Raw genomic sequence first — 25,632 nt, forward strand, 5'->3', positions numbered from 1 at the left:
GAGAGCAAGCCTAGGGCTCACCTTTTTTGTTACCCCTTTTCAGGAATCACTGTCCTGCACTACCTGATGCCCAGTGTCTGAAAATGGTTATTTCATGTATTTTGTCTTTTTGTTTTCAGTTCCAAGAAATCAGATATGCCTAGACCCTGCTACTCTGTCTTAGTGGAAATCCAAAATGTATCCTAAAGCCATGTACATCTTACCAGTCTACTGCCTTTGCCATTATCCTCTCTCTCTTGGCCTGAGAGGTCCTTTCTGGCCTATCTCGTCCCCTCTCTCGTTCCTCTCTGCTCCATTTTCTACCTAATAGCCCAAAGGGTATTCTTCAGGAATAAATGAGCTTATGGCATGCCCTAACCTAAAACTCTGTAGTGGCGTTCTAACACACTTACAGTAAAATCCAGGTGTCCTACTCTGGTTTGCAGTATTCTGCATCATCTGGTCCTTGCCTACCGTGCCAGATTCATCTCTTCCTTCCATATATTTTAGCTACACTGTTTTTCCTCATTTCCCCAAATATTCCAAGCTGTTTTTCTACTCAAGATCTTTCTATAAGTTACCAGGCAGCAGCCCTTAGCCATTGTACCAGGAGACCTACAGCAGATGATTAGGTTCTATCTAAGCCACGTCAGCTCCTTGGCCCTTTCCACAGAATTCTCTGCGGGTGAGGGCATCCTAGGTCATGTTCCTATCCTTTGCAGTTTTGCAATTTTTCTTGGAGGTCAAATGTTTAGATAATGCTTGGGATTCATTGGGGCTGCCAGCGAACCCTAAAACCAAGCACATTGTTTAGCATACCTCTACTTGGATGCTTCAGACCACAGCTGTTAAACATCATCTTGTCAAGGAGACCTCTCAAGGTCTCCTCATCTAAAAAAGCCCCCCTTGTTATTTTCTGTCTTAATACCCTATTTGCTTAGTAATATTTACAATAGTTTCTAATTTTTTATAAGCTTGTATTTTGTCATCCTTCCCACTAGATTAATTATTCCTTGAGGGAAGGGACAATATCTGTCTTTTTCATCGTTCACAGTATCCGTCTCCCTGTCATGTAGCAAATATCTGATAATATTTGCTGAATTAAAGTGTACTAGAGGGTGTAGGACACGTAGTTCAGAGGACTTTTTTTTCATGAGGCAGACTTAAGCATACACAGGAACTGTGGTAGTCTCTGGGTCTTGTGTTGGCATAAGAATTTTCTTAGAAAATTCTAGAAATTCTTAGAAAATTCTAGTTTCTTTCATTTGTTTCACCCCAGGAAGGGGAAAGCATGGTTGTGAGCACAGATTCCTTGAATCCCAGAAATGGAAAGTGGTCTAGAGATGATCTAGTGTCTAGCCCAACAGATCGGGTGGTCATCTGACTTCTGCTTAAGTGCTCCCAATGACAGGTTGCTCACCATCACCTTTGGCAACTGATTTTATTGCTGGGCATTTCTGATTGCTACAGTGCCTTCACTTTTGAGCCCAAATCTGTCTTCTTATAACTCCTGCCCCCTGTTTTACTGTCTGCCTTTCAGAAGATCCAATCTACCTCCAGTTCTCTTCCCTTCCCATGACTGTCCTCAGGTTATTTGTCACCCCTGACTTTCCTCCAGATCATGCATTCGTGGGCTCTTTCTCCTTTGCATGATTTCTAGACCTCCCCCCACCATTCTTGCCATCCTCCCCTGGGAACTCTTGTTTTTAGGGTAGCCTTACAAGGTGAGACGCCAAAAAAATCTGCTTCTGACTGGAAATCAGTGCATAAGGAAAGGCCTTTATCTGTCTGTTTACCTCTGCATACCCCCTCCCTAGCACAGGAGCTAGTACTCAAAGGATGCTCAACAGATGTTTGCTGAATGAAGGAATGAGCTCCTTCCCATGCTGACTGTTCTTATGTCTCTAACACATCCACAGCAAATTTCATTTAAATTGACCATATGAGATTGTCTTTTTAAAAAATTTTTCTTGGGGCGCCTGGGTGGCTCAGTCGGTTGAGCGCCGACTTCGGCTCAGGTCACGATCTCGCGGTCCGTGAGTTCGAGCCCCGCATCGGGCCCCTGTGCTGACAGCTCAGAGCCCGGAGCCTGTTTCAGATTCTGTGTCTCCCTCTCTCTGACCCTCCCCCATTCATGCTCTGTCTCTCTCTGTCTCAAAAATAAATAAATGTTGGGGCGCCTGGGTGGCGCAGTCGGTTAAGCGTCCGACTTCAGCCAGGTCACGATCTCGCGGTCCGTGAGTTCGAGCCCCGCGTCAGGCTCTGGGCTGATGGCTCGGAGCCTGGAGCCTGTTTCCGATTCTGTGTCTCCCTCTCTCTCTGCCCCTCCCCCGTTCGTGCTCTGTCTCTCTCTGTCCCAAAATAAATAAATAAATAAATAAATAAATAAATAAATAAATAAATAAATGTTAAAAAAAATTTTTTAAAAAAAATAAATTTTTCTTAATGTTTTATTTATTTTGAGAGCGAGAGACAGAGTACAAGCAGGGGAGGGGCAGGGAGAGAGGGAGACACAGAATCTGAAGCAGGCTCCAGGCTCTGAGCTGTCAGCACAGAGCCCGACGTGGGACTTAAACTCGTGAACTGCAAGATCATGACCTGAGCCAAAGTCAGACACTTAACCGATTGAGCCACCCAGGTGCTCCTCAGTGTCTTTTTATAGATGGGCAAACTGAATCCCAAGAAAAAGGCAGAGATCAGTGACCAGTGGTAATGCCAGAAATAGAACTCAAGTCTTGCAGCCCTAACTTCTGACCCTGGGCCAATGGTTGCAAAGTTCCTTTTAGCAGTAGAACTCCTTTTTGCAAAGGCAGGATTATATGAAAACTCTGGGGTATAAAAGTTAAAACCAGAGCTGTTTTGCTAGAACCTGGAGTGAGACCCAGAGGCCTACTCACTTGGCCCTCGGGGATCTGTGGAGCACAGTTTGAGAGCACTGCAGTCTTCTTTGCTGCACTGTCTTGCTGAGGCGGCCAGGCCCTCGTCTGGTCGGCCTTAAGTAGAAGAGGCCCTCCCAGGGCCCTCCCAGGCATGATTCTTCATCTGTCCACTGCCTCTCATTAGGAGAGCTTTAATGACCTGGCCTGGTGCCGTTGCCCCTGTCCCGGTGTTCAGGCCCCTCAACTCAGACTCCAGGCCTCCACTGCCATTCGTAGCATCGCTGAGAGGAAGAGACGCTGACTTGCATCAGCAGCTGGTGAGCCCCCCATACTGTCCTGATGACGCTTCACACGCTAGTTCGGGTGAGGCAAGTTGCGCTGTCCGCGGTTTTCGCCAGGTAATGAGGGCTCGGAAGGCGCATGCAGAAACTAGATTTCATCCTCTTCCCGAGTTACTGCAGAGAACGTAGGCTTGCCGTAACTCTGAGTGAAGGATAAATAAAATAACTCCCCACCTTGGTAAAGTCCATCTCATTCCATTTTCTCATTTGATGTTCTCAGCATGAGAGAGAGGGATTCCCCCCCCCCCCCTTTTACAGATAAAGCTGGCGCTGAGAGGACAGACAGCTTGCACGGGGTCAAATACCTGGAGAAGGGCAGGAGCCCAGGTGTAGAACCCGGGCCTCCTGTTTGCTGGCTTGGAGTCCTGTGCTTGTCTCAAAAGTGGGACGCTGCTGTGGTCCCCTCTCCTGGAAGATAGGAATCTGAAGGCTCGTCTGCCTGAAGGGGTGGGCTGCAGTCCAGGTCCCCAGAGACTTCTCTCTCCGGGACCATTGCCGGGGTAGGGCTTTGTCAGTCACACTCCCGAGATTAAGGGCAAATAGCTGGATTTGATTCTAAGCCCCCGGTTACCCCGCAAGTTCAGGTAGTAGAAAGTAGTCCTAAAATCCTGACCCATCTTGCCATAGAAATCTTATCGTGTGCCAGACTGTGTGTTTGACTGTAGTGTTGATCACAGGCCTGAGTGAATCCCAAGCGTTACCTGAACAGCCGACCTCTAAGAAAAGCCACAAAGGATGGGGGTGGGGGGTGGCCCAGGACCCAGCACTCCTCCTTTAGGCAGAGATGATGTGAGCAGGGCTGAGGAACTGACTGAGTGTGGGCAGAGCCCAGTCACGAGAGGGAGCCTGCTTCAGGTTCTGGAGTGCACTCATTAGGGGCTGCTGCCCAGCTGAAGGGCTGGGCCTCAGAGGAAGGGGGCTTCCCATGTTCTAAATGAGGAGAGTGCGGTTCTGAGAGAAGCACCTTGTCTACCCAGTGCCAGAGCCAAGTTCTAATCCAGATTCTGGTCTCCACGGCCCTATTCTCACCGCCGCATAAGCCCAGCTTCCTTGGGGTAGTTCTGTTCCACAAGGCAAGTACGAAAGGAGGGAGGGAACCAAGGAGCAGACCCTTCATAGACAGGCTGTTAGTTGGGCACTGAGGAGTGTTTCTGAGATGTCTTGCTGGCTGAGGGGGTCACCTTTTAAAGTGTCCTCATCTAAGTAACCATACCTCTTCTCCAGCTCCCCTGTCCCCTGCACTAGCATCTCGTGTGTAGGGAGGCAGCCTCTTCCTAAAATAGTTCTATTTGTTTTAAGGTTCTCCTTATCCAGAAAAAGCTTAAGACATCCAGACCACAAGAAACTTCAAAGACTATCTAATATAAAAGGAAGAGTCCCTAAGGAGATACAAGTCCAGAGAATGGCACTGGGCTTGACTAAGGTCACCTAGTGAGAGCCAGAGCCATGCCTAGTACACAGGCCTCCTGAGATAGCCTAGAACTTTCTGTCTTGCTGCCTCTTGCTCCATCCAAACAGGTACCTGCGAGGCCAGCGCCCCGGCAGTCCTTCTAGACTAGTTCCTGCTCTAACTCTGGTTTTACTGTTTTCCAGGTGAAAGCTTTGTCCTGGGGAATAGTCTGACCCGGTCCTTGGAACCACACTCAGACTCCATGGACTCCGCCTTGACTCCCACCAACCTTGTCAGCAGCTCCCAAAACCTTCGAACCCACGGGTACCGGCCTCTGCTTCCATCTTGTGGCCTCCCACTGAGTCCTGCCTCGGCTGTGCGCAGGCTGTGCTCCAGGGGTAAGCTGACTGCAGTTCTGGCCCTCGCTCTTCCCTTCCTTCCTCACTGAGCGCTGGCTGCCCCCTGCCTGGCAGTTGGACGGGGTCCAGACTTACCATTTGTGTCTAGCTAGGCACCAGGGAGGCATCTGGAGCTCTGGGATTGGCTTGACAACAGTGGAAACTAAGAGCCAAAGACTCGAGCCAAAGGGACAGGGAAAGGTACCCCCATTCATTTATTAGCCATTCATTCGAAGACCATCTGTGTTCAGCATGGGGATGCAAAAGTCAATCGCTTCTGGTCCTCAGAGTGTTCACAGTCTTACGGGAGAGACAAACACTTCAACACAATTGTAAGACATATCTTGAGAACAGAGATGTGCTTTGGATAGTATGAAAACTGCAGGAAAGAAGAACACCTAACCCAAGCTCGGTATCCAGGGGAAGCTTCCTTGAATTTTTTTTTTTTTTTAACGTTTATTTATTTTTGAGAGAGAGAGAGACAGCATGAGCAGGGAAGGGGCAGGGAGAGAGAGGGAGATACAGAATCCGAAGCAGGCTCCACGCTCTGAGCTGTCAGCACAAAGCCCGACGTGGGGCTCAAACTCACAAACCAGGAGATCATGACCTGAGCCGAAGTCGGACACTTAACCGACTGAGCCACCCAGGCACTCCTAGGGGAAGCTTCCTTGAGGAGGTGACACCACCCTGTCTGAGACTTCGAAGCTGTGAGTGGTGAGATCAGGAGTAGTAGGGGAGGGAGAGCTTTCCAGGAAGAGAGCATAGCGGAAAAAGGACAGAGGGGTACTTGAAACAGAAAAGCCTGGAAAGGTCAGGGGGCTGCTTCGCAGAGGACCCAAAGCTGTGGAGCAGGATGGAGTCTGGAGTGGATCCTGCAGGCAGTGTGAAGCTGCCGAAGGCTTTTAATTAGAGGCGAGACCTAAAGAGTCTTGTGTTTTCAACAGATCACGTACTACTGTGTTGAGGACACATTTGAGGAAGGACAGACTAGAGAGGCCACTTAGGAGGTTGGGGAGTGGGCCAAACCAGAACAGATAAAGGCCTGGATTAGAAAAGTGGTAGATAGTTTATAGAAGAGCAAATGGGTTAAAAAACTATTCACGAGGCAGATACAGTCAGATTTGAGGATAGTGAGAAAGAAGGGAGGAGGAATGTCTCCTTGGTTTCTAGATGGGGTGGCAGGGTGCCATTCAGTGAGAGAGGGGACCAGCCGTAGAAAGACAGGGAGGGAGCCCACAGGTCATCTAGGTGGCATCCACCAGGCAGTGGCTCTGCAGGTCTGATTCTCAGGGAAGACAACTGAACTGAAGATAAATGTTGGGGCGTCATCGGCATGCAGATGGTAGTTGAAGCTGTAGGATGAATGCCAGCCACTTCCCAGGAGTCTGTGGGTAGAATGAAAAGAACAATTGACTAAAGGTGGAGTCCTGGGGACCAACAAAGTTCAGGAGGTGGGAGCAGGAAGAAGATCCCAGGAGACGACAAAGAAGTAGTCAAATGCGAGGAAAAACCAAATCTGATGTTGCAGTGGCCAGGATTACAGAGAGCATTTCAAAGAGAGGGCGCCACAACAAAGATTTGGCAACTATCTGTCGGGGGTGGTGATTAGTGGGTAATTGACGACCTTAGCAAGAGCAGCCTCAGAGGTTGTGGAGGGCGATGAGGGCAGATAGCATGGTGAGGTACTAAAGAGGGCTTAAGAAAAAGAAAAATGGTGACCTACAAAAGGTCTTCAAGAGTGGGAGCGCCCCGGATGTGTTTATCAGCAGACAAGTTGTGCCTTCCAAGAAGAAGAAATGAAGAATATAGGAAAGAGAAGAGAGTAAGGCTGTGGGTGTGGTGCGGTGGGAAGGGTTAGGGACCCAGGGCATAGAAAAATGGGTTGGCCTTAAGCCTTGTTCTTTGAGACTGGAGGAAAGATTGATGGTGGCCATGAGTGAATGGGGAGAGGGCGAGTAGAGAAGGGCTTAGGGGAGCTCCCAGACTGGACTGGTCAAGAGCAGACAGGGGGAAATGGAGCAAGGAGAAGGGACTGGCTTTCGGGAAACACTGAAGGCCCAGCTGTGCTTGGAGACTAGTCTGCCATTTTGCCAGAGATGTGGTTTTCTTCTGTGGTCTTAGAAACCTAGATGTGGGAATGAGAAAAGACTGTCTGCGGATGAAAGTTTCACGTTGAGGTAGAAGGGCAAGAGGGCCAGGGAGTGGGGGAGCTGGAGGGACAGCCGTTTAGACCATCAGCACCGGACCGGGCCAGGTAGGGAAGAAGAAGCAAGGCTGGGACAAGGCTGAAGGATGGGGAATTGTGAGTCTGCTGGGCTAAACGTCTCTGTGACGTAATGGGTTTAGTGGACTGAAGTCCAGGACAGTTACAGACATGGGAGGTTGGGGTCAGAGAAAGGGATGTTTACGTTTCTGAAGTGGATTTGTTCCAAGTGATGGCAGGAAGCAGGCAGTGGCCTTGGCGGGAGGTATTTGAAGCAGAGTGGAGGTGAAGGTCACTGGAGGCCAGGTGGGTGACTGAGTGCCTCTGAGGATGAGGACAGGAACCGGCTGGAGCAGGAGGCTGTGACCGACATACCGAGCAGTCTCCCTCTCACAAGGGGTAGAAGCCCAGAGGTCTGTAGGCGACAGTGAACAGGACGAGCAGGTGGCTGGGCACATATCTGGCCTCTGATGAACATGAGCTTTCATAGGAGAAAGGCCTAAAAGTGGCCATGGAGAGACGGGGAAGTGCCACCTCCACACTCCCAGCCCCCGGCGTGTGGAACAATAAGAAGATTCCATTGACAGGGCCTGCCGTGGAGAGAAGCGGCCTCAGGAGAGAGAGTTTTAGGGAGACCGAGTGGGGGGAAGAAGCCAGGCCGTCACCCAGCAAGGCGGTGCGGGGCATGGGCAGCGCTAAAGTCCAGGCAGAGCCGCCAGCTGATTTCCCGCCTTGAGTCTTGGGGGAGTCGTCTCACCTCTCAGGTCTCCACACCCCTCTTTTGTGCACTGGACATGGTGATATGGACCTGGTCTTTTCACAGGAGTGTGACAAGGATCAGATGGAAGCGGGGATAAGGGATCACTTGGGAAGCTTAATCACCCCCCAGGTGTGAAGGGATTCCGTCACCGTCCTCCCTCCCGAGGCCCTCTCTGTTGGGAGTGCTGCTTGATGGCTGCCCCATGCGCCACCGGCCTGAGATGTCACTCTTGTCTCCGGGCACCTCCTCTCTTCCTTTGGAATGCGTGTGAGCCTGTTGGCCAGGTCATGGTCTAAATCTCTTGTGACCCTGTAGAACCTCATACGGCTATGAAGGATTCCATTTGGCACTAGAACTGTTTGTCCCGAAGAACTCACATGTTGAGTCTGTCCCCTCTTATTTCACTAGTCGAGGATGAATAGGCATCGGTTTGCTAGTCTGGCCACCTGCCTTAGATGTGCCTCACCTGCCTTAGTCATTCTCAGACTGAGACCCTCTGCCTTCCTTGAGGGGTATCCACCAGCTCTCATCGGGCAGTGGGAGAGAATCCCACTGTAGTCTGTGTGCAGAAATGGGGACAGAAGACAGATCCAGGGCACTGACTTGTCTTCTTCCTAGCTGTGTGGTCTTGGGAAAGTCACTTCACTTCTCCGGGCCTCAGCTCCCTCATCTCTGAACGGAAGATGATGCTGCTTCCCTCAAGGGCTGTTTTAAGGGTCAGATGAGCTGACAGTGGCGGGTGGTGGGGGTTCTTCCTACTGTTCACTCTTCCCGACATCCACCACTACCACCTGCTGCACGCCACAGTCGTCTCTTGCTTGGACTGGTCTCCCTTCTGCCCTCCCCCGAAGCCTAAGTCTATTCACACGGGCTCTGAGAGCGATCCTTTCCACTGTAAGTTGGTTCCAGTCACTCCTCCGCTCAAAACCGACCTACTTCGCTCAGAAAAGCCAATGGTTTTTTCTGTGGCATCGAGGTCCTGTTATGTGCACCACCATGCCCCCCAGCCCATCACACACACTACCTCTCAGAGGTTATCTCCTACCACTCTCTCCTCATTCGCTCGGCTCTGGCCCACAGGCCTCCCGGCTTCACTGTAAACATGCCAGTCACCCTTCTGCCTCACGGTCTGTGCTCAGGTGTCATCATTTCAGAGCTGTCTCTCCCGACCACCATATAAATTAGCAACTTCCTGCCACTTGTCCTCCTGGGGTGTGTTGGAACAGGAGGAGGCTGCCAGACAAACTCAGAAATACGTAGTAGCATCAGCTGTGTGAATATGTGCGTGCGTTTATGTTTATATGTGTATAATGTCATTGTGTGTGTGTTTGGTTCTTAGCTCCCCTAGGTCAAGGAATTGGCCGAGATGGTCCAGGGACACGTCCATGAGTATATCTTCTCTCTGCTGTCCGTAATCTCTGCAGCCGGTCTCTCGGTCAGTGTCACAGTGCACTGTCAGGGCAGGGAGAGGTGGCTGGCTCAGAGCCCTCTCCAACTTCCTGTCTACCACCGCCTCTAAAAAGCCATCGGAATTTCTGTGGCGATCGTCACCCTGCTTGCCCTGGCACACTTCTCCCCTCATCTGGTCAGTGCCCAGCTACGAGTTGGAGATGTAACTGCCCGGAGTCTCTTCCCCAGGGAGCAGGGGCTGGGCCAAGCCAAATGTGCTTTGACTTTTAGACCTGGGACCCACCCAGAGTGAAGGGAAATGGAGGAGATTTTTAGCCTTTGCAAGAGACAGTTGACGAGTACAGCCTTCTGCTCTCCTAGGTGGGTTTCAGCTCGCCTCTCAGCTGTGTGACAGGCATCTCCTGAGTGGTGAGGATACAGACGTGAACAAGGCAAGGTCCCTGCCTCAAGACAGCCTGGTGGGGGAGCCAGAAAAATACACAAGTAACTATTATGTAGGGTCATTCGTTCATTTAACAAACCTATCTGAGCGTCCACTATGGCTGCCCAGGCCCTCTTTTATGTCCTGGAGACTGTGAAAGGAAACCACCGTGTGTCTGTCTCCCTTACGCCCAGTACTCCATTTAACATGACTTCACCCCTGACACCACACGTGCAGCTCTCCCCACACCAAACAATTGTGCCACACCACCTGGGTGTCCTACAATTTAACTCAACTCTGACACTGTGTGAAGAGAGCATCAGATCCCATCGGCTAAGGGTTCGGTCCCACAAGCCCCCTGCCCCACGCCACCAGAGGCCAGTCGAAGGTCCGGGATGTCACCCGTGCTTCTGACTGGCCGACTAAATCAAGGGTTCCCACAGTCACCTCCTTGGGTTCACTCATGAAAACTTACTAGGTTACCAGCTTTCTGTAACCAGAGACAACTCAGGAACAGCCAGATGGCAGAGCTGCCCAGGGCGAGGCATGTGGGAGGGGGCACCAGCTTCCATGCCCTCTCCAGACACACAGCTCTCCCCACACCTCCATGTGTCCACCAACCAGGGGTTCTTGCCCTCCGAACCCCATCGTTTGGGGTTTTTACAGAACCTTGATTACACAGGCACAATCAGTTAAGTCATTGGCCACTCTCCTCCCCAGGGAGGTTGGCAGGCAACCCCCATCCTTTAGGGACTTTCCAGAAGTGACCTCAGGAACATGCTCAGGTGTGGCTAGAAAGGGCTTGTTGTGAATAACAAAAGGCACCTTTCTTTCTCTCACCATTTAGGAAATTCCAAGAATTTTAGGAGTTCTTGCCAGGGAACAGGACAAAGACCAAATATGTGTGTTTTTCTTATTAAAAGTCACAATATCACAAAGAAATAGGGCAGAAAATAGGAGAAGACAGACAGTAAACATAAATACATGAAAATATTTTAGGTAGTGATACGTGCTGAAGGAAAAGGAGATAATTGGATTGATAGTGGCTGTGTGGGGAATGGAATGTTTTTGCTAGAAGGTCGGTGAAGGTCTGTGAGGAATTGATGTTTGAGATAAGACCCAAATATTGAGAAGGAATCAGGTATGCAAAGTCCTGGGAAAAGCACATTCCGGACCGAGGAAATTACAGGTCAAAGAATAAAGGCATAGCCTATTCGAGAAGCAGAAAACAAGCTAGTGTGTCTGGAGCGTGACAAGGAAGGGGTGGGGTTAGGGGGTTGAGATGCAGTCAGAGGCAGAAAGGGCCAGATGCTGCAGTACTTTCTAGACCATGCATGGTAAGGAGTTCAGATTTCAGAGAGTCCAGATCCCACGGGGGAAATGGGAGGAACTGTATTTGAGCCAAGGTAGAGATAAAAGCTCTAAGCAGTACACTAAATTAACTGAGATTCCTAGCAGCCAAGGCAAGACTATTTTCTGCCTCTGCACTGTTAGGCTGTAGCAAGGCTAGCTATTCTCCAGGCCTTGGAAGAGGCACAGAGTATTTTCCACCACTTTTTTTCTCCCTAGACCCCAAATTAGATTTGGCTCTAATCTTGCCCATCTGCCAAAGTCTATCTAGAAGTGGTCCCCAGAGCCAAGGTAAAAGCAGCCTTACCCACCAGACCCCCAGTGAGCCCAAGTAATCCCCTCACTCATTGTTCCCGCTGACTTTGGTCCAGGCTGAACCACAGCCTTAATGTAAAATTTCTTCTGGCCCTTTCCAAAATCAGATCTACTCTTAAAGAACAAAGATTTGACTTAAGAAGAGTCTCAGATCCTCATCCCTTTGTGGAAGAACCCTTCCCTCCCTCAGCCACCTCCAGTTGCTCTGCTCTGCTCTGGCACTAACGTGAGCCTCACCCACAGGGCCATCGGGACGTGCCAAGGAGAGTGGGGATGCATTACAAACCAGTCCCCACCCGTTATGGCAGGTGCCCTCCTGTCCTGCAGGGTCGGACCGATACCTGGAAAGCCGGGATGCCTCTCGACTGAGTGGCCGGGACCCCTCCTCGTGGACAGTAGAGGACGTGATGCAGTTTGTCCGGGAAGCTGATCCCCAGCTTGGACCCCACGCTGACCTCTTTCGCAAACACGTAGGTGCCCCCGCCTGACCTCTCCTGTGTCCACTGGGAGTCTTGCTTTGGCAATTTGTAGACTCTTAAAGGCCCCTCGAGACTAAGCACGGGAGACACCATGAAAACAGAGACGATATCTCAGGTCTCCAGCCGCCCTTGTCGGGCACTGAGCTCAGCCCCCTCCTGCAGTGTAGGTCTGACTCAGCCACGTTCCTGCTGGGTGCGTGGCCTGTGGGCTCAGGCCTGGGGAAAGGACTCTCCTCTTTTCCTAGACGTGTGTGCTCTCCCATCTGCCTGCCTTGGCCTGAGAATCGGGGGCCTCAGCCCAGGTTAGAGTCCCCTGCCACCTGGCCCCTACTCTCCAACCTCATCAGCCCCCATCATGTCCTTGTTCCTCTGGGAACCGCCACCATCTCTTCAAGTGACCATTTGGCTGTGTAGCCAAGCACCGCTCCTGACTCTCCTGCGGTGACCATACTCCTGATTTGGGCACAAACCCGTTTCCCAGCAACCCCTGCTGCTGGGTGCTGTTCTACCCATTGGGTGCTCAGAACAGATGCGCTCCCTTTCATCAATCATTCCAATCTTTCATGCCATTGGGTCTGGGGCTGCTCTTAGGTCCGGCCTGAAGGTCTCACGGTGGCTCAGCAAGTGCCTGCTCTGGGTCTAGCTCGCACAGAGGGGCCCCTGCTGCTCAGGAAGGAAGATGACTCACGGAGTGACAGTCGAGGGCCAGTATAAAACCAGTCTGGGAGAGGGGACGAGCACAGGTTGGGGGAGGCTTACTGGGAGACATGGAACCTACCCGGGCCGGGCCGTCAGCAGCTGCGAGGGTGGGGAAACCCCTCAGGCAGCAGGGAAAGGAAGCCAGCACGAGCTCCTGTGAAGAGCGCACCTGCTGGGCTCAGTAGCAGATGTGGGGCCGGCAGCAGAAGCTGTGGGAACAGGTAGGCTTTAGCGGCACAGCGTGCTCACTGGGCCCCGCGTGCCCGGGTGGCTTTCATCAGAACCCGGGTGGTCAGACCCACCAGGCCTCTGATGGTGCCTCCCCCCACCCCCGCCAGGAGATCGATGGCAAGGCCCTGCTTCTGCTGCGCAGCGACATGATGATGAAGTACATGGGGCTGAAGCTGGGGCCCGCACTCAAGCTCTCCTTCCACATTGACCGGCTGAAGCAGGGCAAGTTCTGAACCGGGAGACACCGCCCAGACAACTGCGGGGTCCTCCGGAAGGGGTCGACATTCTTCTCCCCGGAAGGAGGGCCAACAGTCTGCTCCGGGCACCTCAGTGGGGCTCAGGGCCGCCTCAGGACTCCAGGAGGCTGTGTGGAGCCACCACTGCTCCCCCTCCTGCCATGATACGTCCTTCCATGAAGGACTGAGGAGGGGGGAGTGTGGGGCCCAGGGCTGGCGCTGCTCTTGCCCTCAGCCCTGCCTCGGCTCTGAGGCCCCTCTGTATTTATTTCTCAAGCCCGCTGGCCTTTCAGCGGGCGTTTAGACTGAACACCTTCCGGGTGATGGAGGAAGGGGCTGACCTCTGAGGCCCCAGAAGACAGGGCCCTGAATTGACACTCGTGCCCAGTTCCCCTGCCACCTGCCGGGCCTGGTGTGGCACCCCATTGCCCCACAGCTCCCGCCACCTCCTCACAAGAGCTCCAGACTCCAAACTCATGGTGCAAACCTCTACCTTTTTTAAAAAAAGATCTTTTCTTATTGTTAATTTATTGTTTCTGGCACTCGGGCAAGCCCTCCGGTTCATACTCCTCCCGCTCCAGACACCGGGTTTCAGGAGGTGAGAGACTGCCCCGCCCCGGTCCCAGAGAGGCATGGGCTCTTTCTCAGACCACATCACCCTAGAGCGCTTGTTCTGTGGGGTGGACAGATCCCTCAGGCCTTGACCGTGTACCCCTCAGCTTGGGGAGAAGAGAGTGTCTGCCACCTTCCCCTCCGCCTCCAGGGGCCCTCTGCAGCCCCAGGCCTCGTCTGTGGGAATGGGAGTCCCCCGCCCACACCCTCCCCCACACAGCTCCCTGCCCTGGCCAGAACTGCTGCCGAAGAAGGTCAGGCCCCCCGATTTTAGGCCACAAAGCCCATAAGGCAGATGGGAGGGAAGGGTCTCCCGGCTGGAGTCTGGTTGTCCCCTCTCCATTATCCAGATGCTTCCTTTGTGAGCAGGTCAGCTGCGCCTGCTGCCATCTGGACTTCTTTTATGTCAATTTGTTTATAAATAAAAACCAATATAGATGCCTGTGTGGTTTTAATCAGTCGGCGGCTCACTGCACCTCCAATGGCGGAGCACTCGCTGTTCTTGGTCCTGGCTCCCTCATCCTTAAGTGAGGCATGTAGACAAGGTGATCCCCAAGAGTTCTCCCGACCCCAGCAGTCCCTGAAGAGCAGGCCGCCTGCCAGATGCCCACTGGGAAGGCGGCGTGGAGTCTGTTCTCTGCCCTCAGAGGGCTCCGCTCTGGTGTGGCTAGACAGCAGGGAATGAGGCAGCTACGTGGAGCCCAGAGGGAAGAGCCGTGTTTGGGTCAACAGCTCCAAGAGCCTCCATGGCCGGGTTCGTCCCCCTCCTCCTCGTCGTGGGGTGAGGAGATGTGCGGGCCAGCCAGCTGGCATGGTACCCGTTGTGCCGACGTGGGACCCCGTTTCTATGGGGGTCACAGGAGGGGGCAGCAGCGCCATGCAGGAAAACCTCACGATAGCTGACACTCTTACGTCACCGAGGGCCCCGGGAACTACTCCACAGGAATTAGAATCGTCTCGTTAAATCTTCACGGCAAACCCATTTTACAGATCAGGAAACGCACGCTTAGCTCACGGCGAGGAAGCGCCAAAGCAATCGTTTGAAGCCAAGTAATCTGACGCCGAGGCCAAGGCTGAGGTTCTAGCCAGTCTCTTTGTTGTGACGCTTTGGGCGGGTCACTTCACTTCTTTGGGCCCGTGTGGTATGAGGGTTTCAGATGAGACCAGAGGGCCCTCCCAGCGCTCACCATGGCTGGTTCAGACGTGGTGACTGACTTGTAACCTGTCTTCCACTTGGCTCCTGTGGGTTCTAACCGTGGTCCCTGGGATGCCGTCACGGCCAGGGCTGCCGAACCAGAACAGGACCGTTCTCCACAGGCTCCTGGGCACCGGGGTGGTAAGCTGTGTTCATTCACTGCCAAAGAGGGCCTCACTGAACCCCCACAACGAACTTAGCGGTGTGCCCCTTCCCCACGAGACACGGGGACTGAAGGTAACGCCAGCACATGTAGACAAGCCAGGCACACCGCGGGGTTGGACCTTACATAGCGAATCGGCATCCACCCCACTTGCCTCCCAGTCTCCAAGAGCGTACGCTTGTGCTGACACACTTGTGCCGAGTGATTTATGTCCTGCATCTCACTTCAACCTCCCTACAACCCTCCAGGACGACCGTGTTCCTCCCATCTGCAAGTGCGAAACTGAAGCTTGGAGAGAGCTACTCGGCCCAAACTCCACAGCTAATTAGGGGTGCCTGTCACACCCTCTTGGGGCCACCATCTCGGATCCTGCTGACCATTCAGAGTCAAGACCCACCTTGAAGGCTGTCAGGCACCATCACCCGCCCGCAGGACAGCATGAAGCAGTCCTCCTCGGTGGGGTAGTCCTGGCGGGGCCCGCCATCATCCAGGTGACAGCCCAGGTGGCAAGAGGATGGGGCACATCGGGGAGCCGTGGGGTTCGCCTTGGCTTAGCATCACGCCCCGAGGGAGCAAGAGCTCCCGAGTTCGTCGGCACAGCTACTCCACAGGCATCACTTCCGGGTCCCTACAAGGGACGTGCCCCATTGAGTCACGGCACTGAGGAGGCCCAAAGCGGCTGGTCCAGATAATTTACAGTTACGGTCCGTTCCTGCCATGAGCGACGTTGCCTTGAGACAGCTGACATTCCCCTTTCATCCGGCTTCCCGAGGAACAGAACTAGAAAGGTACCCGTGTGTCAGATTCTGTAGGAGGCGAGAAGATGGTTACCCCTTCGCTCTACTGCCCTAACTTCTGGGGTCAGGACTGCAAAAAAGACTTTTGAAGTTGTTTCTCAAAGCCAAGCCTTTTTTTTTTTTTTAATATTATTTATTTTTGAGAGAGAGAGAGCAGGGGAGGGACTGAGAGAGACAAAGGATCCAAAGCAGGCTCTGCACTGACAGCAGATGCGGGGCTCAAACCCACCAACCGTGAGATCGTGACCGGAGCCAAAGTCGGCTGCTTTAACCGACTGAGCCACCCTGGTGCCCCCCAAAGCCAAGCCTTCTGATAGTGACCCAGAGTCCTGCGGAGAAGCTGAAGTGGCCTCTGGCATCCCCAAACACCTGCCGGGCAGGCGAGACCACTCCATGAACCCCCAGTAGTCCAGCTGCCCACAAAATGGGAACACATCTGGGACTGGGGGGGGGGGTCACAGGCCCCCCGGCACCAGCTTCACATGCCACACTCACCACCACAAGGAGAGGGCGTTGACTCCGGTGCTGAGGAACAGCAGGAGGTTCATGTGCTTCAGGAGATGACGGAAGAGTCCAGGCTCTACTGAGGGCTGAATGGTTTCAGGAACTGTCTGCCCCCTCCCCACCTGTGGCCCCTCCCTGCTGCTGGCCACACGGTCCCTGTCACCTCCGCGTTGTCAGGCCGTTAGTCCTGAGCAGGAGCCTCCGCAGCATCCCTCGGTGACATCTTTGTGAAACAACCTGAGATCTCTGGGCTGTGGCTCTGGTCGTCCGAGTGGACACTGTTTCTACCCTCACACCGATGCCATGATCCCTCCTCCTCAGGAAGAGCCGTAAGGTGACTCCCCCCTCCTCCCTGCATCTAACGCTAAAACCTTGGAGAACATTCTTGGGTGTCGGAGAGCCCAGACACCCCTCCCCTCATCGTCCCTCAGCTTTTGGCAGCCTCCTTGCCCTAAGTCACCTCATTTTATCAGGAAGCTCCACAGCTGGAAACCTCTAGACCAGGGACCACGACAGCCACGTGTCACACACTGTGCATCTGTGCCGGGCCTGTGACACCAAAGCCACTGCAGGTGCTTCCAGCGACCCACAGCTGACAAGTCCCAGTGTAAAGACACCGGACCCAAGACACCTGTGGGTAGCTGGGGCTGGACCCTGCCAGAGGTGGGCAGGAATCAGCAGGCAGATGCCCACACGCAAGGGGAAGGTTCCAGATGGGCTGGAGCGCCGCCGTGGGGCCCAGATGGCAAAGGCTGGGTCCATACCACTTCTCCCCCGAGCTCCCGAGTTTGCTCTCCGGACATCCTGTCCTCTCCCACATGATGGCTGAGCTCAGTTCTGGCCTCTGCCCCTGCCCCTCTGCTCCTTGGCTGGCCTCGCTGGGCAGTCAGCGCAGACACCCATTGTTGATGTGGTTTCGGGGATCGTGGCCGTGTGGGGCCACCAAGTGGACACTCTCCAGATAACACGGGAAGAACCTTATCCATAGCTTCCCTCTCCCCCTCATCTTTGGGTCCACCTCACATTCTTAATCTTAGATTCAAGAGTTTTTTCCCTCTAGTGCAAAGTAGGGTTTGTCAATAAGGCCACAGACATCCAGTGAGGGGACTACAAGAGGCTGCTTATCCCTAACACCGGGCCTGTGTCTGCCACCGGCCGGGCCACCTGCAAAGTGCCATCAGTACTGTTAGAAAGCCTGATGCTGTAACCCAGTGATATTGCAGCACATTTCAGTATTTAAGACATCACTTTGTAAATGTATTCAGTGCTTACAATGACAGTTTTTACCGCCCCCCCCCCAAAAGGAAATGGAACGGATGTTCATTTCACGTAAGGTGGTTAAAGATCCCAGGGAAATTAGTAATGCAGGTGTTTAAAGAGACCCCCAGTAAGAGTGGGGAGAGCTTGGGCACGCAGATCAGCGTGGAAAACCTCACGCAAAAGGCTGCCTGATAGCAAGGCCCCTGGAGAAGTGAGTCACGTCCTCTGGTTCACATGTTCACATGTTCCGTCTGTCAGGGCGCCTCTCCCCACGTAGCCTTCTTCTTCGGCAGCTACAGCCCCTGCTGCGTGGTTGCCGTGAGAGCAGCTCGTGTTGGCAGAGTCTCGACAGGCCTGAAAGAGAGGAGGGGGGGCATGGGGAGCTCCCAGCCGTCATGCCGGGGGGGCACGGGGAGGGCACCTGCCAGGCTCTTCCAGCCTCACGCTGCGCCTGACCGCCTCGGTCTCCTCTCTGGGCTTCCCCAGCCAAGCCTCTGCCTCAGCGTCCCCAAGGGAAACAAAACTCCATTAGCATCTCCAGAACGGCTGCTCAGAGAAGGGAAGCACCCCGCTGCCCCCAGCCTCCCCAGTCTGGAGCATCTGCCTCCACACTCACCACCCCTCCAACTCAGGACTTCCAGAAGCCGCGTGGGAATGAGCTACCTACATCTGCATAATGAAAGCATTTACCAAAACCCCCGCCCCAGAACAGATTTCTGCTTTTAATAAAGGCTGTGTATCACCCATGTCTTGGCCCCTGTCAAACAGTAGGTGACAACCCTGTCCTTGAAAAGAAGTGGCAAATCTTGACCTATTTTTCAGGGCTCCGGCCGGACAGCAACCTCCGTCTCTGGCGTGGAGCAGGGGGCCTGGGGTCCAGGGCAGCCCTGGGCCCAGCGGTGTGTGCTCAGATCCGTCTTGGGAGTAGCTGGGTCATCAGTGCTCAGCAGAGCCTGGGATTGGTCACGAAGGGGAAGATGGGGACTCGTGGCACCGGAGGACCTGCGCGGTCACGGTTTGGGGCAGGGACAGGAGAGACATTACAGAAGGAGGAAGTACGTTCTCAGCCCCTGGACTCTGGGAGCTGCCCAGACGGAGCCACACAGCCCAGCCATAGTGTGTGTTCACTACCTTGGGGGTCGGGAACTTCCCAACCCAGGGGCCTGAGGCCGGCCAGGAAGTCATTGTTGACTCCTGTGAGATCACAGAGGTGGCTGTGCAGGCCCCGCCCACTTCCTGCAGCCCCTGTTCTCCCTGCCCGCCGCGGAGCCCCCAAGATCCCCCCCCCAAAACCAGGGAGCTGCTGGCCAGGGGTCAGGAGTCTGTGGGAGCTGAGGGCGGGCACCCCCCACGCTCCACCAGGAACCCTCAGGACATGAGGGTCATAGGCCTCCCTTTTCTTCCTGTTCCTGTTTGCCCTGAATGCCCCCACCCCAGCCGTGCTGGTCGCCAGGCCTGACTGTCTCAAGGATCCAATCTGAAAAGATGCAGGCGGGTGGTAGCTGCCGCCCAGAACGGAGGCCGGGTGTGTGGGGGTGAGTGAAGGGCTCCTATGGGTTCTGTCTGTGCACAGCTCGGGCATGAGGCCCCTGGCCCTGCGGGAGCGGGCGTCCTTAAGGGCGCCAGCTCTGCCCCTCCTCACTTCTGCTCTCGGGACCCAAATCAGAGGATTCGGTCTTAGACCGGGAGTTCTTAAGAAGGGCCGTGAGCCTCCTCAAACTGGAAGGCCGTTTTTCTGGGGAGGGGCCAAAGCTTTCATCAGTGTCCCCTGCTCTAAAAACCCTCTGGCCCAGCCCTGTTTCAGAGCCTCTGCTGGGCTCACACCAGGCTCAGACGGGGCAAGAAGCTTCGGTGTGGCTGCTGCTGGTCCTCCAAGGCCCGGGTTAAAGCTTCCTCTCCAGAGTCCCCTTGAAAAGGTTTCCCTGGGGCCTGGAGGCAGCAGGGACCCCTGGGGGGCAGGAAACCCTGGGAGGCCTCCAGCCTGTGGACTGGAGAGGAAAGACAGGACGTCTGGGGCCCACGAAGGGTTGTGGTGGGGCCCTCAAAGACCTGAGTTCTGGTCCCCTCGGCCCCTCTTTGGGCATATCCCCTCGGTCTTCCCTCCTGTAGAATGGAGGGGCAGGCCCCCATGCTCTGCTGTCTGCCTCAGCCCTGGCTGACTCCCTTCTTTCCTGTCCTAGGCCTTGGGCTTGGGTGCGTGGCAGGCCCCTTCTGGCTGGCCCTCTGCCCTCCCTCCCTCCCTCTGGCTCTGCCCAGCCCCTGCCAATCTGTGAACCTCCCAGGAGCCTCTGCACCCCCTGAGTCCCCTGGGAGGCCCTGGGAAGAACAGCCAGCAGTAAGGAATCCCAGAAGCCCTTCTGAGGGAGACCTCTCCAGGGACCGCCCCCCCCAGGAAGAGATCACCGCAAACGCAGGTGCAGGAGCCCCTCATGGAGCTCTCGGGCACGCCGCCCCTGCAAGAGGTCCCCGGGGAAGAGTCCCTGCCTGAGGACTCAGGCCTGCAGGTGACGCCCAGCACGCACATTCTCTACGTGGGCCACCTGAACCCCCAGTTCTCAGTGCCTGTGCTCACCTGCCTGCTGCGAGACGCCCTGGAACGGCTGGGGCTGCCGGTGGCACGGGAGCACATCGAGGTGGTGAGGCGACCACGGAAGGCCTACGCACTGGTGCAGGTGACCACCCACAGGGACAGCCTGGCCTCCCTCCCCTGGCGCCTGCAGATGGCCGTGGAGGAGCACCAGATCCTCAAGGAGCTGGTGGCCCGCGGGAAGGAGCTGGTGTTGGGTGACGGCCGAGGGCCCCCGCGCGGCAGAGAGGTAAAGGGGGCGCTTCTGGAGCCACCAAGCCTGCAAGTCCCAGAGCCTCACCCGGGGGCGGGGAGAAGCCTGGGCAGGGGTGGAGGTGCGTCTTTGAGGAGCCAGGGGCAGATCTGCAAACCTGCTGGCTGCTACTCAAATGAGCATAGCCTGAGGCTGGCACTGCCTGCTGAATCCTGGGAGGCTCCCTGACCTTCACAGTTTGCCTCCAGCCTGGAAGCGTTTGGAGAAGGGCCAAAGTGTGGGGACTGCTCCCTGGGCCCTTCTGTATTCCATCCTCTGGGTCTGGGCCAGCCCGGGCCTTCAGGGTTTTCTCCTTGGCCCACCTCATCCACTTGGCTGGCCAACATCAGTGCCCGCTCCAGGCCAGGCAGCACAGCAGAAAGCAAAGGCTCGGCCCTGCCTTAAAGAGCCCTCATCTTTGAGCAGAGCCAGACAGAGCCAGTTACAGCGCTTCGGCAGCCTGGAGCCGTGAGAGGACACAGAGCTGTGGGGACAGGTTCACAGAAGGGCTGAAGTCTAAGCTGGGACTCGGGGAGCGCAAGGTCGTTCTAGGCAGGGGACACGGTGATGGGGGATGTTGCATTTGCAGAAGGGCAAGCCTTTTGGTGCCGCTGGAGCTCAGGTTGAAGGCTGCTGGGGAGCTAAGGAAGAAAGCTGGGCCAGAGGGCAGGGGCCAGGAAGGGCTTCGAGACCGAAGCAGGGGGAGGGAGGGAAGGTGGGCCTTTATGGGGGATGGGAGGGCGCAGTCAACTCACTGCAGCTGTGGCAGGACACTCTGTGAGACAGGTGATCTTGGTTTTCCTTTCGGGATGAAAATTCCGTGGTGTTCAAATGGTTGCAGAACTGAACAGCTCTGAGACTGACATTTCAAGACCTGTGAGCCTGACTTCATGTTTGTGTGGCAGTTTCTCGTGTTTCTGAGAAACTGTTTCCTTTGGGAACTGCAGGGCTGGTAGGGATGTGCCCCTCACCACCATGCCCCAGCCCGCACGGCACTCCCAGCCCCGGAAGCCCCTGCTGGAGACTGGGAGGCAGCAAGGAGCCAGGGACAGCGGCAGAGAACCCAGTAAGGGAGGAGTGAGAATCTTCTTGCGTCCAGGGTCAGCAAGGAGGGTGGATGGGAGGTACGGAGGCCGTGATGAGGCCCAGAAGAGGCCGGTGGCCATGAGTCTGCTCATGCACAGAGCCCGAGAACAAAACAGAAACCACGGAAGGGGTCTCAGGAGGGCCAGAGGAGGGTTGAGATTCAGGACTGATCAGTGGTCCAGAAAGCGATAGGCAGGCATTTCAGGGAGACAAGAAGGGGGTTATCTGTTGGAATGATCTTGGCCCCGAGCCTCAGAGGCCAGTCTACAACCTAAGTGGGAAGAGATTGGCCTCGGGGGTTCTGGCTCCCGACCTGAGAAGGAGAACTCCTTGTCCTCACCATGCATACCATAGCCCAGCAGGAAGGAGCAGTGGCAGCTCAAACCCTTGACTTAGCAGGTTTCCAGCACTGGCTGCAGGACGGTGGGCAGTTAGGCCCTTCCGCCTGGGATGGGGCATTAGGATGCCCCAGCGGGCTGGGCCCCAGGCGGAAGGAGGTGTGTCCCGTCCCTCTTGTCCTGTCACCCGAGGCTCCTTACTCTCACCCCTCACCCCAGCGGGAGGACGACAGCAGCCGGAGCCCGAGCCCCAGCCCTGCCAACAGCCCCCCGGCACGGGCCCCGCAGAGGTCCCAGGACCGGCCCAGCGGCGCACGCTCCGACAGCGCCATCGTGCACCAGGAGGTCCCGGGCCAGGAGCGCCTCTTCCAGGGCGCCTTCCTGGGCAGCGAGACGCGCAGCGTGGAGTTCAAGCGCGGCGGCGGCGAGTACCTGAGCCTGGCCTTCAAGCACCACCTGAGGCGCTACGCGTGCGCCTTCCTCAACGGCGAGGGCGGCAGCCTGTTCGTGGGCGTCGAGGACAGCGGCCTGGTGCGGGGCGTCCCCTGCAGCCACCGCGACGAGGACCGCGTGCGCCTGCTGGTGGACTCCATCCTGCAGGGTTTCCAGCCCCAGGTCTTCCCCGATGCCTACACACTCTCCTTCATCCCCGTGGTCAGCCCCATCGCCTCCACCACCCCCCCTCAAGGTGAGCCCTGGGTCTGTCTGGCCCCCGCGTGATGGCCCCATTCGGCTCTGCTGAGCAGGGCTGGCGAGGGGAGAGGGTGGGGGCGGAGGGGGGCCGGGCAGAGTGACCGAAGGAGAGGCCAGAAGTGCCCCCTGCCCCCACGCCCACCAGGCTGCCCCAGGAGCCCGGAAGAGCCAGCCAGGTGGGATTAGCGACCAGAGTCGCTGTCGCCCTTACCAAGGTGATCCGCCTGAGCGTGCACGCCCCCAGGGCCCAGGCCGAGCCGCAGCTCTATGAGACTGACCAGGGGGAGGTGTTCTTGCGGCGGGACGGGAGCATCCAGGGCCCGCTGTCTGTCCACGCCATCCAGGAGTGGTGCAAGCAGGTAAGCGGCTGGGGCGGGGACAGGCCAGCAGTCCTGGCCATGCCACCGGGTTTCCCTCAGTGCTCCATCACCCGCAAGTACACGGGGGGTGGGGGGAGCACTGAAATAACCCTGCTACACCCCATGTTCCACCGCGTGGGCTGGGGGACCCGGGGTCGGGTGGGGGGATGGAATATTGAGAAGCTTTAAGACGACCCTGAAGACGGGGCCGTACTATACTGTATTTAGGGGAAGGCCCTTACAATGGGGGGCAGTTAGTGCTGGACAGAGTCCTAAGAAAAAGCCTTTTCAAGAGGGAAACATCAGATGGCAGAAAAGCAGAGGAGACCAAGGGGCTGGCGGAGAGAGGGAGGGACATGCCCGGATGGCTCCGGGGGCTGGGATGCTGGCAGGCCCCTCAGGCCAAGCGGCTTCCCTCAGCCCCCAGGGTTGATTTGTCAGGGGTGGTGGCATGGCCAGGAACCCGGCTCCCACCAAGCAGGGAGGGCCATGTGGTCCCCAGTGGTCTTGAGTAGGCCCCCCCTGGGCCCTCCGGGGCTTGCCTTCCTTCGTCAGTTCAACCCTGGGTGGAGGGGGCAAACCCGAGGCGGCACCACCTCAGGCCTCTGCTTGTGGGGTGACCCCCCCCCCCCACACACACACCACAGAAGTGGGTGGCAGAGTTGTGCACGCTGCAGGAGAGGGTGAAGGTGCTGACGGCGGAGAAGGAGCAGCTCCGGCAGCAGCTGAAGCAGCAAGGACCCGGCTCCCGCACCTGCTGCGTCCTGTGAGGGCCTCGGTCGGCGAGCAGGGCCGGGCACCGGCAGGCCAGCTCTCCCTGGCAGATGCAGGATTTCCTGTCTGAGCCGAAGTCCTCCCTTTAAAACCCGTCTGGGCTGTTCAGAGGTGGACGGGAGCGCGACCATCCTCGCTCCTTCGACAACCACACACGCACGGGCTTAAATCCCGAGCGGACCCCCGTCTGTGTAGCTGAGAAACTGCTCTTAACACGATCCCCAAGGAACCTTCCTTCCGGAAAGAACTGGTAAAAACTTGGCCAGGGCGATCGGAGGGCTGAGCTGTGAGGGACAGTCCTACTTCCTCAGAAGCTCCCTTTGCCCAGCCCGGGGTCTGCGACTCCAGTGGCGAGACGGGGCCAGAAAGGAATGCGTCATACGGGGAAAGCCCTTCTGCAGATGGCCAGGCACACTCGGTAACCGTGCCTGTAGGGCAAACAGGCCACCCTGCAGCCACCACCCCGGGCTTGCTGGAACTTGTGACTGTCAAAGCTCTTTAATAAATTACATGCACCCTGGGGCAAGAATGGTTCTTTCGAGGACATCTGGCCGGCCAGCTGGATGCAGCTGAGCCCTGAGCCCCGCGCCCAGCCCACCTCTGTCCAGGAGGCTGAGCCAGCCCCGGGCTCCTCCCACACGGACCTATGGGGCCTGGATGGTTGCAATCCATTCCAGCTTTGCCTTAAAGACCGGGTCCCCTGGGGCAAATTGCTACCTCTGTTCAGTTTCTTCATCTATAAGACAGTGAAATGGACTGGGGGCTGGAGCACTTGTCATGAGAGCCACGCCCTGTCTCCCCAGCACCTGTACAGGAAGAGTCTGACTTCCATCCCAAGCACCCTCCAGCCACTGGCGAGGATTCCTGCTCTGGCCATTTCCCCTGTCATCTCCACCAGCCGAGCCAGAGACTAGAAAGCCAATGTCTGATCATGCCCTGCTCGGGCTCAAAGAACTCAAAAGAACTCCCCATTTCATCAGAAGCCAAGTCCAAACAGTGGTCTATACAATTCGCAAGTTGGCCCATCTGACCTCAACCCCTCCTGCCCCTTGCTCCTGTGTTCCAGCTACACCCACCAGCTTGTTTCATGAACACACTTGCTTCAGGGCCTTTGCACTGGCTGCTTCCCCGCCCCCCCCCCCCCCCGGAATGCTCCTCCCCCGGAGAGCTGCAGGACTATTTCCTCTCTGCTCCACTTTCAAGTGACAGGGAAGGATATTCGCTACCCAGCCCACTTCAAATTATACCTCCTTCCCCAGCACCCCCCTTCCCCCTTTCCTGCTTCCAACCTTTTCCCCCAGTGCACTTGTCAGTCACTTTCCGTAGCTTTTATTTATAGCTGTCCCCTCTCCTGCAGTAGAATCCATGCTCCGGGGGACAGTGGTCTGGATCTGTTTTGTTCATGGCTGTTAAGTTCAGAATCTCAGACATGGTGAGCATGTAGTGGCTGCCAAATAAATATCTGCTGGTGAAACAAGGAGCCGCCTAGACTTAGGTCTGAGCCACTAGAAAACCACGGAATCTTGTCAGACGGCATTTCACAGGCAGGCCTGCAAAACACGCTTCCCTTGGGGCGCCTGGGTGGCTCAGTCGGTTAAGCATCTGACTTCGGCTCAGGTCATGACCTCCCGGTTCGTGGGTTCGAGCCCCGCGTCGGGCTCTGCGCTGATGACTCCCCAACCGCTCTCACTCATCAGTCACCCAAACCCGGGGCCCGAATCACGTTTCCAGAGGCCACTGGGAACCAGCACAGAGGTTGTGCTGATCAAGAAGTCAGGAGAGGAGCCATTTCTGAGCACCTTCCACGTGCCGGGCGCGTGCTGGATGCTGGTCCAGGCAGCACGACCCTCAGACGTGCTCTCCCTGGGAACGAGCCGGTTTCTGCCAAGGCAAGCGCAGTCATGTCGCTGAGCTGCTGCAGACTAAGAACTGGCGTGGACC

General features: G+C 55.8%; 2 protein-coding genes across 20 annotated transcripts in view; both read left to right on the forward strand.

Moving 5' to 3' along the window:
- The window catches only part of SCMH1 (Scm polycomb group protein homolog 1), a 185,876-nt gene extending 171,735 nt beyond the window's left edge, over window positions 1-14,141 (forward strand). For 15 of the 19 annotated variants that reach the window (XM_019429156.2, XM_019429171.2, XM_019429172.2 and 12 more), the window contains 3 exons: window positions 4,793-4,987; window positions 11,690-11,916; window positions 12,963-14,141. In XM_019429156.2, coding sequence (XP_019284701.1) covers window positions 4,793-4,987; window positions 11,690-11,916; window positions 12,963-13,088 — 548 coding nt within the window. In that variant the 3' untranslated portion in view covers window positions 13,089-14,141. The remainder of the gene's footprint in view (window positions 1-4,792; window positions 4,988-11,689; window positions 11,917-12,962) is intronic. The other 4 variants (XM_019429158.2, XM_019429170.2, XM_053896740.1 and 1 more) reach the window with 2 other exon arrangements.
- Window positions 14,142-18,787: 4,646 nt separating this feature from the next.
- On the forward strand, window positions 18,788-24,211 carry SLFNL1 (schlafen like 1). Its single transcript, XM_053896774.1, has 5 exons — window positions 18,788-19,157; window positions 19,905-20,438; window positions 22,085-22,553; window positions 22,754-22,917; window positions 23,565-24,211. Exons 2-5 carry the CDS (start codon window positions 20,052-20,054, stop codon window positions 23,685-23,687), a joined length of 1,143 nt encoding a protein of 380 aa, XP_053752749.1. The 5' UTR covers window positions 18,788-19,157; window positions 19,905-20,051; the 3' UTR covers window positions 23,688-24,211.
- The last annotated feature ends 1,421 nt before the right edge of the window (window positions 24,212-25,632 follow it).

Source organism: Panthera pardus, unplaced genomic scaffold, assembly GCF_024362965.1.
Source record: "Panthera pardus isolate Hobbes unplaced genomic scaffold, ASM2436296v1 HiC_scaffold_11, whole genome shotgun sequence".
Lineage (NCBI taxonomy): Eukaryota > Metazoa > Chordata > Mammalia > Carnivora > Felidae > Panthera > Panthera pardus.

Coding starts and splice junctions, on each gene's coding strand:
- SLFNL1 (XM_053896774.1), top strand. CDS start 20,052: ATGGAGCTCTCGGGCACGCCGCCCCTGCAAGAGGTCCCCGGGGAAGAG. Junction 20,439..22,084: donor GGCCCCCGCGCGGCAGAGAG/GTAAAGGGGGCG, acceptor CCCTCACCCCAG/CGGGAGGACGACAGCAGCCG. Junction 22,554..22,753: donor CTCCACCACCCCCCCTCAAG/GTGAGCCCTGGG, acceptor TAGCGACCAGAG/TCGCTGTCGCCCTTACCAAG.